At 42.5% G+C, this 13,339-nt stretch overlaps 1 protein-coding gene across 1 annotated transcript; it reads left to right on the forward strand.

The window, feature by feature from the left end:
- Positions 1-9,643: 9,643 nt before the first annotated feature.
- Positions 9,644-13,199, forward strand: actb2 (actin, beta 2). The gene is made up of 6 exons (XM_087809258.1): positions 9,644-9,782; positions 10,907-11,036; positions 11,106-11,345; positions 11,639-12,077; positions 12,142-12,323; positions 12,398-13,199. The coding sequence occupies exons 2-6, from the start codon at positions 10,914-10,916 to the stop codon at positions 12,539-12,541; spliced, it is 1,128 nt and encodes a 375-aa protein (XP_087665384.1). The 5' UTR covers positions 9,644-9,782; positions 10,907-10,913; the 3' UTR covers positions 12,542-13,199.
- The last annotated feature ends 140 nt before the right edge of the window (positions 13,200-13,339 follow it).

Here is a 13,339-nt window from a genome sequence, read left to right on the forward strand (position 1 = left end):
GGATGATGTCTCCGAATCAGCACAAATTCATCACTTTTCTCTTTCCTATGAAGTCTGTTTTTCCTTGAGAAAGTGAGAAGTCAGATTCCAAAACAATGAAACAAGTGGTGAAGAAATAAATTCCAAAAAATAAATGCTAGTTTGTTGGAGGATTGCATTTGTACTTTTGGTTTCTTTGCCATTTTAAGTACCCCAGAGCTATTAGTTACGTTGTTTAGTTAAATAACACTCTTTCCAGGCTTTTTCTCTTTTAAAATGTAAGTCTTATCTACCATGTTATGCCAAAGTGAATCACTTAATAAAGCTTTTTTAGAGTTAATATGTAATAAAAGATAAATCCTAACACTGTCCCACTTTTACGTTCCATAAAATGTACCCAAGTTTAACCAGCTAACAACGTGAAATAAGGACAATGTTGTGACCTGATACGTTTTGCTAAAACACCAAGATTGACACAAGACCTCCGTTAGTCACCATCTACAGCTGATTCAACCATGAATCACATGGTTGAGGTAACAACACACTTCCAGGAAGTCCATGACTATTGTCCAGATCAGCAGTTCAACCATCACTGACCTCCTAACTCGCCATTCTGTCCTCATTGGAAAACCCTTTTTTTAAGTAGAAATGAGAAACTTTGAGGAGGCTTCAGTGTATGTTTTGTCTCCTGAACTGGATCCAGCGACACAGATGTGCTTATGTGAGCGAGTGCTCGGCTGATTATGTAATAGCACAAGGGAAATGCAGTGCCTCTTGACCTACATTTTAGGGGGTTTGACTGTACCGGGCTGCCTTGGGAATCCCGCACTTATGCAGGCTTGAAGCTCACAAGAGATGGCAAACAAACGAACGAAACAAATGAACAGAGAGAAAAGCAAGTGAAAGGTTTTAACTTCAACCTGTTAAAATTAAACTTTTAGTCTATAACAAATATCAGTGTAAGGGATGAGGAAATGGGAAGAGAAAATAGGAGTGGTGCTTTGTATGGTCGAAAAGAATATCTATATATATTATAAAATAGAAAAAACACTCACAGAAAGACTGAGAACACCATTGTTTCATGTTGATGATACGTTCTGTAAATTTGAATAATTTCTAAATATGCATTCAGAGTTATAAAGCTTCCTAAATATATGATTGACTGAAGTCAAAAGTGTCTATGCTTGCTGACTTTCACCTTATATGGTCGTAGTGAACAAAGAGGAAGTGTGTTGTGTGCAGCAGTGACTCCACTGTCCAGGGACTGACCTTTAGGAGGCAGCAGAGAGCAGGAACTAGACCACTGAAAGGTTTTGTTCCATTTCCTCTCCTCTGATTACACAAATACATGTCGACTGTTGAACCAAGACTGTGAGATGTGAGATGAGATGTTCAGACAGATCTCCAGAAAGAAGGAATTTAAAAAACCTAGTTTTAATCTAATGAGAAGTGATAGACATAGTGCATGACCTGATGACATCACACCCCGTCAGAGCAACACTCTTGGGTAACAACCTGATTGTGAAAATAAAATATTTTACTCAAGAACACCATTAAAAGTATTATTGTGAGAGAAGCTTCCGGGTTAGTCGTGGTAGCATTCGCTGCAGTAAAGGTAGTAGCATTAGCCTTAGTCATATTAACATTAGCAGCAGGATCAGTTGAACTGTATTAGAAATTGTATCAGCCTTTTAAAGCAATGTACAGATTTACCTACACCTGTATATATCTGGTTATTTTAGCACGTATTTGTCCACATGAACCTTGAGTTGTTTTTCACCCACACTATCCTCCATTAACCAACGATTAGCCTTGAGGGCTACATCAGTGAGTTTCCATTGAAACATTGCTGTGTGATCCTGAGATTAAAAAATGAAAAAAATCTGGCTATTTCATTTGTACTGTTTGTCTCAAGAGAACACGTTGTGAAAAAAGGAAGGTTACACACAGTATGACGCACACTTAATGCCACGGTCCTTCGGGGTGAAGCTGATTTCCTTGAGACCACATCACATGTGACCATTCTCGCATTCCTCCGATTGTTGTCATGTGACACACTTAAGGTCTCCTTTTATGGACGTCGGCGTTAGCAGGAGGGTTCGGCCTCCCGCTTCCACACACAGGTCAACAAAAACAGCAACAGGAATGCACATAAATGCTAAAAACAGGCCTTAATGCAGACTGATATCAGACTGGCACCGGGGTCAATGCTCTCTTATCAGGTGACCCCCACGGTTTCTGTTTTCATGTTTCTCTGCGGGTAGTTAGTGAATTCAACTGGCTCATGGTTCATTGTCAAAGGTCAATGTTGCGCGATTGAATCTCTGTTATGGACATTCCATTTGAGTTTACTAGTCTGAAGACTCGATGCTTTGCAGCGGATGATGAATCTTATTTATCACCCATTGCATCATGATCAAACAGCGAGCCGGAGTGGACTTTGTCCAGCCCTGGGCTGTAAAGTTGGGCGTGTGTGCTGCACTAAGCTGAAATATTGCTGCCGCCAGTGCTTAGGAGGCACCGCTCACACATACTTGTGCAGCAGCTTACGGATAGAAAAGGTCTGACTTGTACCAAGAGGGAGGATGCTCGGGCAGGAAGCTGTGGAATGAGGGAGGATGATGCAGGCTGGCACGTTTGGGGGGCTCAGATAGACGAGGGGTCGGAGGAAAGGTGTGGCAGCTCCTTCTGAGCTGAATGGAGAGCCGGCGTTCTGCTTCCTCTTTACCCCACTTCCTGCCCGAGACTGCAGGGCCGTGTCCTTATATGGAATGCGTCCCCCAGCCAATCACATGAGAGCAGCACGTTCATTCAAACCTAGAGACAGGAGAAGGGTGGGAAGTGCAAATAGAACTGAAAAGCATTCGCACCGTGGAGAACAATGTCGCCCGCTAGCACACTGGACGGGCCCACAGCTCGCAACAAAAATACATGTGAAACAATGAAACAAAGCAAGTCGCGGCAAAAAAACTAAACTCAGCGTTTTGACAGGGATATAAATGAGGAGGAGAGAACAGGAAAAACAGAACAAACATGATCTACACGACTTTGATTCATATCTTATAGTTTGTGATAATTCTGCTATTTTTGTTAAATATGTTTTTGTGCCTCTCCAAGCCTTGACTCTAACTCTAAAACTAATATAAGATGGTTCCCGAATGAAACTCAAGACAGGTTTTAATGCGAAGAGCTGAACTTTTCCGTCTCCTTTAAAACCTCTTTCATTTTTATAGCTGTTTTTATTACTTGACTATTTACTTTACTACTTCTGTAGTGTGTGCACTTGTAGTACTGTTTATTGTTGTTGATATATTTATCATTGTTTCATGTATTATTTAGTTTTTTTTTAATTAGTTTTGTTTTTTTGTTTTTTTTGTGTACTGTTGTGTGCTGTGTAAAACGAGTATGTCATATAGTTTTTATGAAGTGCTGTAAAAAACTAAAATCAATGTGGGAAGAATAGAAAATGAATCTTATCTTATCTTATTATGTAAGAAGTTTCAAAACTGCTTTTGTCCAAGAAGTGGAGGCTAAAGTGCACAAGCATGTGGTTCTCTCTCTCTCTATCTGTTTGTAAGATACAGCTTTAAGATCCGGAAATGAAAGAACCTGACCACAGCCAGAATAAGCCAATCAGAAGAGTGGTCCAGCCTGAGTACAGCCGATCTGAGAGGAAGCGTCAGAGCTGCCACACATGACAGTCAGATGGCAGAGGACAAAAAAAATCCCTCCTTGGTTCACTACAAAGATTAGATGCTGAGATAGAAAGATCTTCAGTCTCTCAGTTTCCTGTAAGAACCTCTGCTTTAAAGCGTCCACCTCAGTTCAGCCTCACAGCCTTAAAAGGAACCTCTGACTCCACTGTGAGCCAATGAGGGAGCACCAGCTAGATGCGGAAGTGAAGTTATGAGATGAACTCTTCCGATGGTTAAGAGAAAGTCCCCCAGTGCTGCTCATAGTTATACTTTGGGTTTAATGTTAACTTTGTGTTTTTGAGTATATATGCTTCTGGTTTGAACTTGGGCCAACTTGAACTGCTTTGGCCATCGCTACCCTCACAGGATTCTTCCTTTATTTGACTTCCTCATGCAGAAACACAACTTTTCAAAGCAGAAGTAGAAACCAACATGAGCCCTGACATCAATTTTTAAGAGGAACTGCCAAGTCTGTCAGTCGGCTAAAAGGTACTCGGATCCTCAAACAACCAAGTGACAAATAAATAGTTTGTCATTAAGTTGTCAAGCCCTCCACACTTTATTAAAAGATATTATTAAGTGGTATTAAAGATGTTTTCGTCGTGTGGGGGTTGGAGTTAAGAACCCATTTGGGCCCTTAATGGGAAGCTAATCCAATCGGAGCACGAACGAGCCAGCTGGCAGACACACACACACACAGCTGGTAACTGGCTTGTGCTTTGGAGTCAGACTATCACCACGGTGATCCGAGGATCAATGACGCAGCGGACGACCAGTCTATTGGCTGTATGACTGGAGGGAGGGCGCTATATGGGCTGAAGGAGTTGTAGAGGTAGCACGGGGCTTGGGGGTTTCTGAATAGGGTCAGTCACAGATGGTAAACAATGGGTTTGCCTTTTTAGCTTCCAACATCCTGGGAAGCTGGAAAGATGGTACAAATAATGACTTGCTTTTAAAATAATGACTTTCACACCTATACAGAACTTAAGTTGTTTTGACCATCATGAACCATTTCCCACAATAAATAAAGTTTTGTAGAAAATAATAGCACAATAATATTACTTATTTTCTATTTCACAAGGTTAATGTTCTTTTATTCTATCCCCACTGTGGGAGGAATAAACAAATATCATGATGGGAATGGAGCGTCCACTTCTAGTAACTCTGTGATGTCACAAATGCAACTTTCAACTTGCATCAAAGCTGATAGAAGGTCATATCTTTGGCCATGTTCTGGATTCTCTCTTTGTTAAAGTTCCTAACAAAGGAACTTTAAAGGCAAAGAAAATGTATCTATGATGTCACAAATACTTCTGTGCCTGTAGATTCACTCAAACTTGATTCATGTCCTAAAATGGTCATTTCTTGTTTAATGAATCTGTGTCCAAACTTGTACAATAATAATATGAGCTGTACGTCGAGTGCCTGTTTTAAGTTCAAAGCACCACAAATACGGTTAAATTAGGTGGTACATTATAGTGGGATTTTTCGGTATAGCCATCATTTTGAAACATCAAATTTTTGTTCTGCCCTTCAGATATTTATATGTATAACTAAGAGTGATGAAGGCGAGCAATAGTATTATCAAATATTTCTCTTATAACTTTATTATTGTGGTCGTTGGATACATTCAGAAGTACATTTCTTTGTTTGAAAACTGAACAAACTACTGTCCATCATGGATGATGACAGTCATCCTCTGAACACTGTCATCAGTGAGCAGAGAAGCAGATGGAGTGCATGAATACTCCTTCCCAGGTGCAAAACAAATAGACTCAAGGACTCATTCATTCCTCGGGCTATTAAATTGTACAATTCTGAGTTCGGGGGCAGGAGTGGAGTAAAAGTATCATGATGTTGTGTTCTATGTTAATCTTTGTATCCTTTGTCTTTTTTATTTTTATTTGATCTATGTTCTTTATCTTTATCTTTAGACTTAGATTGTGTTCATCTTGTTCTTTCACTTTATATCTCATTGTTCTTGTTCTTATTTTATTTTGTTTATTTTTTTATGAAAAATTGCTGCATTTGCTGTGGATAATTGGAAAAAAACCTAAAACCTAAAGTGTTCTTCTCAGGATCAACAAGCCATACGTGTAATGTGTGACGCTGCATTTGATAAGATTAAACACTCAGCTTGAAAGTTACATAAAAAACACCATCAGTCAAAATGCCATTAAATATTTCTCATCACCATGCTTTTATTGCTTCCCATCTTCACCACACCCAGCAAGTTTTATCTCCACCGTTTTTCACTGGCTTTAATTGCTTCTAATGTTTTTTGTATTGAGCTGCAGTCATAAGTCTCATTGTAATGGATATACTTTTCATGTTCACCCCCAAAGGCTTGAACCATTAGCAACAGGCCTTTCATAGTTCTCCTCCCCTCCCCCACAGAGACCCACCCAACAGCATGCATGCCGACTCTGACGCCACATGTGAAGGCAGAAGAAGTATAAACGGAGGGTTTTGGGGGGTTGAGAGAAATTTGAGGCAGGGGAAGTTGCTGCATTATGAGGTGGTGAAACTCGAGCAGATGACGTCACACAGGGGTGTCACAACCGCACCAATTCGCTGACAAACACAGAGATTGCAGAGGCGCACACACATGATGTAAACTTGTGCGGGTGTGTGACATTAGAATGGAAATTCTTAAGGAAACAAAGAGGCCAGTTTCAACATCAAGGCCTTCTTCTCCTTCAATCTCTTGATATGTCATCAAAGCTCTGTTATGGGATCTCAACAAAAGTTCTTTGACCTTTGAGTCGCGCGCTCCCTGTAGTAATGATTGACAGCAATGATAGTTGATCATCGCCTAGATCTTCACTATCTTCCATCATTTAGGAAAGAAGGGGTGGGACGAAGGTGTGGCGCCAAATCCCTGGTTACACCTGTGCAACAAAAAGACAATTGAACTTAAAAAAAATCAATCAATTTTATCATCCTTATAAGACTAGTTTCATCTATTCCGCATTGCAATGTATATTTGCTTTGAAACATAAAAGTTAATGCCTACACTTCAAAGTCTTGTGCCTACAATAACTGGCTTCAATGTTCAGAGTCCATAAGCGTATTTACACAACTCGTGAATTTAAAAATATAGATTATCTGGACAATCTCGACAGCTTGACTGAGTGAATGATACCTAATAAACCCAACTATAGTAAGAATTGACTGCTAGTACTATGAAGGTGGTTGAAGGTGTTTTAACATTTTACATGACATGCAGCGTTTTTTTAAAGAAATGGTTTCAATCCAAGTAAATACTGCAACATGGTATTGAGAATCTCAATGATGATTTAAAGAGAAAGTACATGATGGATTTATGTAGCTAACTGTGAATGAAACGTAAAATACGAGATCATAGTTAAGCTAGCAGCTAGTTTAGCTAGCAATTTGCACCTGCTAAGTTTTCTAACAAACAAAATCTGACTCAAAAGCCAGCTCCAGACGTGTAACTAAATGCTTGTAAATGTCTCATCAAAAGCGTGATGAATATGTCTAATGGTGAAGGGAATATAAAGTGCCAAAGGGCAACCAGACTTCCTGCAGAGAATAAAGAAAATGTTGAAGTTACTAAAGATGAATCTAAGAACCCTCGCCACTCAGGTCAGGTTATTGATTGTAGTAAAGCTTTTATGGTCTTCGAGAAGTTCCCACACAAGACACTTTTGCAACTCCGTCAGCGAAATGTCTATCTTCTGAAGCACCAACTATCCGCCCCTTTAACTCTTCCCAACTCCTAATAACAGGTACTCGCTTGTTGCTGTCATAAAGGTGTCACTCACTTTGAGCTGTGGTTAATTTGGACAACCGCAAATCATTCGACTGATCATCATGTAAAACATCTTCTGCTGGCGTGCTGCCATCAAGACATGTCCTCAGAGAAAAATCATTCAACAGTTTGTTTTGACTGAGTGCTTCAGTAGCGCGGTTGACAGGGCGTGATAGTCAAAGTCATGACAGACTCTGGTTTTGACACAAGTCTCACCTGGACACTTCGCTGATGGTAATCGCCAACACGTTGACGCGTCACATATGAATAACATATCACATATAGAGTAGGCCGACCGGTGACTCACGCTCGGGTTCGTGGTAGAAACTCATATGCTTGTATTATAAAAGTGGGAACACCTCACGGCACTCCCTCGAGGCCGGATTACGACACCAGCTTGAAATAACAACCCTTTCTTCCCTGATAACAACACACTAAACAGGCTTGTTTAGGTGACATTGAATCTATTCAACTTAAAAGCTGTGAATGCACAATGTTCACCTCTTACTTGTTGCCTTCTGAATGTTAAGACTGTAAGAAGACTTTTTTACACCAATGATAACATCTAATATTTACTATCAATAACCAATTCTGATGTCCGCTACAAACCTTTAAAGCAGAGATTACCAGTATTCTCTCAGAAATTACATATCTTTATTTTACTTGTGATCCAAAAATACAGTAAGAAAAGCTGCTCAGTTAGTCCATAGGAACAAACAGCCATTTGCTTACGCTGGTAACTTGTTTTGATCCTTCAATTTGCTGTTGTGGTGAAGATGGAAAGGGAAGTCCTTTCCATTGTACAAATGTTCTCAATTAAAAATAATGAACAGTGTTCAAAAGCATGACCATGAATAAGAAGCTTCCTGTTGTTTTTTCATTTACATAATCAATGTTCATAATCTGGACATCTCAAAATGGCTGCTGTGTCTGAGATTTGTAATGTTTTTGAGGAAGTACTTCAGACATTAAAGTTCTTGTGCAGAACAACTGCTGTATTGTGTAGCAGCTCACAGTCCAAGAGTTTCTGCTAAACTAAAAGCTGTCGTCTTGTCCTCTTTTAGGCCTCTTGCAAGGGGCAACAAAAGAAGATGGGTGCTGAAAACCTAGAGAGGAAGTGGTGAAGAAGAAGATGTCGACGCATGAGTCACAACCAAGACTTTTATTGGCTTCACAATGGCCACACAGTTGATAAAATCTTGTCCATTCTTGAGTTTATTGTGAAGTGAAGTACATTCGATCATAACTGTGCCTCTGCATTTGTGCGAGCTAAGAAATGTGGAAGACGATCCCCTAAAATAAAGTTAGTACTTTATGACTTATTGGACGATGAGTGACATGGGAAAAAGATGGCCTACATTGTCTGTCATCCCGCGGCCTGTTTGTTATGTATGTCATGTGTTTGACCCTGTGACGCTGCAACAGTGTCTGCTTTATAGTGCGAGTCCAACGCCATCAAATAAACAAGCCTCTGAAAAACATGTTGCATCAGACGACAAAGTTGGTTGACGTTAAAAACATGGCCACCGCAAGCAAATGAATAAAAGGAGGAGGCCGGTTGTTAAACTCAACAACTCATTAACAACTGGAAACATCCAGCTTTTACATTATTTTTAGCTTGGTTTCCTCGTGCAGCTTAAAAGTGTTAAAAAAAAAGCATAAAGATTTGATGTGGTGACTCAGGATTGTTCATAGGTGTTGTTTGTACGGGGTGGCCTCAGCCCTCACCCCAGGTAGCTGGGACAACATACCAAAAGGGGAAGGATATTGTCACCAATCATTTTTCAAAATCATGTAGATGGTTCTGGTAAAGCCTGTCCCACTGCAACATATTAACGTCATCAAGACCTGAATTCATGGCAGACCCACCTCTTCAGTGAACAACTTCCTAATATGTCAAAAAACTAACACATACTTTTTGATTTTTATTAGATATTAATGATAAAAAGGCCCACATATAGAGGATTAGCGTCTCCTAGCTTCCCAACATCAATCCCTTCCCTCTTATTTTTCCAATCCTATGCTATTATCGCCCTCTCTCTACTGCTCTCTCCCTCTCTCTCCTCGTCTCCCTCTCGCTCGCCCTCAAATCGCCAGCGTCCAGTGCGCCGCGGCGTGCACGCGACGTGCCCGTTACATGACGCGGGACCAATCAGAGGGCGCGATTCCGAAAGTTTACCTTATATGGTTCGAGCCGGGCAGCCGACGCGATATAAAAACGAAGCGCCGCCGCTAACGGATTCACTCTGAGCGCCGTCACTCACGCAGCTTGTGCGGGATATCATCTTGCCTGAAAACCGTTTCCTTTAAGCGTAAAGCCACACACACAAAAGGTAAGAGGCCTACTCCAGCTTAAACCATGTATTCATATGCTTTTTTAAAAACGAAATGTGATTTCAATTGTTTCGTCGTGTTATCGCGTTTTTCAAAAGTGCTCGACCACGAGGTTCCTCTTTTGTCTTTAAACCTGCTAACATTCGTTAATCTGTTAAAATGTCTACCCTGGTGTTCATGATGTCGACGTCTGAGGAGTCAAGGGTGGACCGTTACTCAGCAGGTGCTCTCGAACGGCTGACCGGCTTTTCCCGATCCTAACCTCGTGAGGGTGTAGTTAGTCTTAAAAATGGGACTAGGATGACTGCGTTAAACAGTTTCAATAATGTTTGGGTTTAGTCATTGTCCAGCGAGGTTTTATTCTTCGTGTGATAAACTGACTGTCTGCCGCCTTTGTGCAGCGGCGATGCAGCGGGGTGTGACCTACTTTAGCACTAGCCACATTATGCTAACGCCGCCCATCTTTTATTAAAGATCACTTTGAACATTAATTTTATTTCTCATTGAAATTTTAACTTCTAGAACACGTTTTTTGGCTTAACGCTTAGATTAAAGGGCAAAGGACGTCTTTAATGTCTTTTAATGTTTTAAACTTTAAAGATGGAGCATTAAAGGAGTGACTAAGCCCTTTTGTTAAAGGCGTGGCTTTTCCGGAAATGAGTGCAAAGTCTCTGATTGATCCGCGCATCTCTCACCGCGCATCTCTTGCCTTTAGATTAAAGTCAACTTGACTCTTTAAAGGTGACGTGTCAATTGTGACGCAATGGTGTAAAATCATGTAGGTTATACATTAAAGTCAGGGATTGGGGCACGACGTACTTGGGTTGGGGGGGGGGGGGGGGTGTACTTTGTTAGGCCGAAGGGAGTGGTCGCAGAGCCCGGGCTCATCATGTCACTGGGCTCCTGGCTGGCTGCCATGGCGCCAGTAGCTGCAAAGCTGCTCAAAAACCGAGCCATGCCCTTATATGGTAATAATCGAACACAGCGCCACTTCCTTTTGTCTGGCCTAGGCGGTATCGTGGGTGATGGCGCCCCCTAGTGGTTGAATGATATTACTGCGACACAGGAAGTGACAAAGCGGAACTTGTGCTGATCCTTTTTTTTTTTCTTTTTTTTCCAACAGTTGAGCCATGGATGATGAAATCGCCGCACTCGTCGTTGACAACGGATCCGGTATGTGCAAAGCCGGATTTGCCGGAGACGATGCCCCTCGTGCCGTCTTTCCTTCCATCGTTGGTCGTCCCAGACATCAGGTGGGTGAAGATCACTGTTAGTTTTGCTAGTTTTGATTTTTGAGATGCTGACAATGTTTCTGTTCTCAGGGAGTGATGGTGGGTATGGGCCAGAAAGACAGCTACGTCGGTGACGAGGCCCAGAGCAAGAGGGGTATCCTGACCCTGAAGTACCCCATTGAACACGGTATTGTGACCAACTGGGATGACATGGAGAAGATCTGGCATCACACCTTCTACAACGAGTTGAGAGTCGCCCCTGAGGAGCACCCAGTCCTGCTCACAGAGGCCCCCCTGAACCCCAAAGCCAACAGGGAGAAGATGACTCAGGTAAATTTAGTTTGTTTTTATTCAGTCAAAACTTCTCATTTCCTTTCTGTTCTCACCTGCTCCTTCATCCTCTCCTCCAGGACTTCTACTCTATATGATGTTCCATCAACAGGTCTTAGACTGTGTGCCTGCACTTGTTTAGATCTTTACATGCACAAGTGTGAGGAATGTTTTATGCTGCACTAGTGTTTACACTAACTTTAAATGGAGCCTCACTCTGATGCATGGTGTGGGTGCTGTGACCACAAAATGTGGGGATCCTATGTGTTAACGTCCTTGTGTTCTGATTGCAGATCATGTTCGAGACCTTCAACACCCCTGCCATGTACGTTGCCATCCAGGCTGTGCTGTCCCTGTACGCCTCTGGTCGTACCACCGGTATCGTCATGGACTCTGGTGATGGTGTGACCCACACAGTGCCCATCTATGAGGGTTATGCTCTGCCCCACGCCATCCTCCGTCTGGACTTGGCTGGCCGTGACCTCACAGACTACCTCATGAAGATCCTGACGGAGCGTGGCTACTCCTTCACCACCACTGCCGAGAGGGAAATCGTGCGTGACATCAAGGAGAAGCTGTGCTACGTCGCCCTGGACTTCGAGCAGGAGATGGGCACTGCTGCCTCCTCTTCCTCCCTGGAGAAGAGCTACGAGCTGCCCGACGGACAGGTCATCACCATTGGAAATGAGAGGTTCCGTTGCCCCGAGGCCCTGTTCCAGCCTTCCTTCCTTGGTATGTTCCATGGTTGCCTTCAATGAATAGTGACAATTGACTAACATCTCAACCCCCCCCCCAGGTATGGAGTCCTGTGGCATCCACGAGACCACCTACAACAGCATCATGAAGTGCGACGTGGACATCCGTAAGGACCTGTACGCCAACACTGTGCTGTCTGGAGGTACCACCATGTACCCCGGAATCGCCGACAGGATGCAGAAGGAGATCACCGCCCTGGCCCCATCCACCATGAAGATTAAGGTGAGCCCCCATCCCCTCAATGTAAAAACTACTGTCTCCTGGACAAGGTCTCATGTTGCTTGTGTCTCCTGCAGATCATCGCCCCACCAGAGCGTAAATACTCTGTCTGGATCGGAGGCTCCATCCTGGCCTCCCTGTCCACCTTCCAGCAGATGTGGATCAGCAAGCAGGAGTACGATGAGTCCGGCCCCTCCATCGTCCACCGCAAATGCTTCTAAACAGACTGTTCCTTCTCCCCCTCCCCGACCAAACGCCCAACAAGTTCAGTTCTGTGCAAAACGACCACACACGACACATTTCTCATACACACTCAGGCGCAGAGCCCAGTTGACCAACTCATTGGCATGGCTTCACTTATTTTGGCGCTTGACTCAGGATCTTGAAACTGGAACAATGAAGGAGACGGTAATGTTTGGCTAGGTTTAACAAGCACCCCGGGATTCAGCACCTGAACCCGAGGACTTAAAAAAAATGTACATTTTAGTTTATTTTGTTTTTCTTTGAGTCATTCCAAATGTTTGTGAACTGCATTTAAGACACGTGGTTCAAACGTTAACTGCATTGTTGAGACGTATTTGCCTCTGTGAAGGCTGCCCAGTGGTCGGCGCAAACATGGTTGTATGTAAATTATGTCTGGGTTTTTGTACTTTCAGCCTTAAGATACATTGGTCCTGTTCATTTTTCTTTTTGTTATGCAAAACCCAACTGAACCATGTCTTAAATGCAGTTGTTATGCAAAACCCAATCGTGACCTCTTCCCGCTGTTGGTGGTTCCATCTTTGGGGTGAGGGGTCAAGAAGTGATGGGGTGCCAGACCTGTGGGGGCCAACCTGTACACTGACTAAACAATCCCAATAAAGTGCACATGTGTTCTGACTCATGCTCCTGTTGTCTTTGTCCAAGTTTGACATCAAGCATTTTATTCCTTCTTAAAGTGGTCTCTTTAAAACACTTGAGCAATGTTTTTAACTTTACTGACTCACAGGTCCTTCAAAATAAGACTTGTGATGTTCAGA

Source organism: Callionymus lyra, chromosome 15 (assembly GCF_982586985.1).
Source record: "Callionymus lyra chromosome 15, fCalLyr1.hap1.1, whole genome shotgun sequence".
NCBI classification, from domain to species: Eukaryota; Metazoa; Chordata; class Actinopteri; order Syngnathiformes; family Callionymidae; genus Callionymus; species Callionymus lyra.

Bases quoted from the DNA above. Each gene is read 5' to 3' on its own strand.
- actb2 (XM_087809258.1), top strand. From the start codon at position 10,914: ATGGATGATGAAATCGCCGCACTCGTCGTTGACAACGGATCCGGTATG. The intron at 11,346-11,638 runs GTAAATTTAGTT...TTCTGATTGCAG, and splicing joins ACAGGGAGAAGATGACTCAG to ATCATGTTCGAGACCTTCAA. The intron at 12,078-12,141 runs GTATGTTCCATG...CCCCCCCCCCAG, and splicing joins GTTCCAGCCTTCCTTCCTTG to GTATGGAGTCCTGTGGCATC.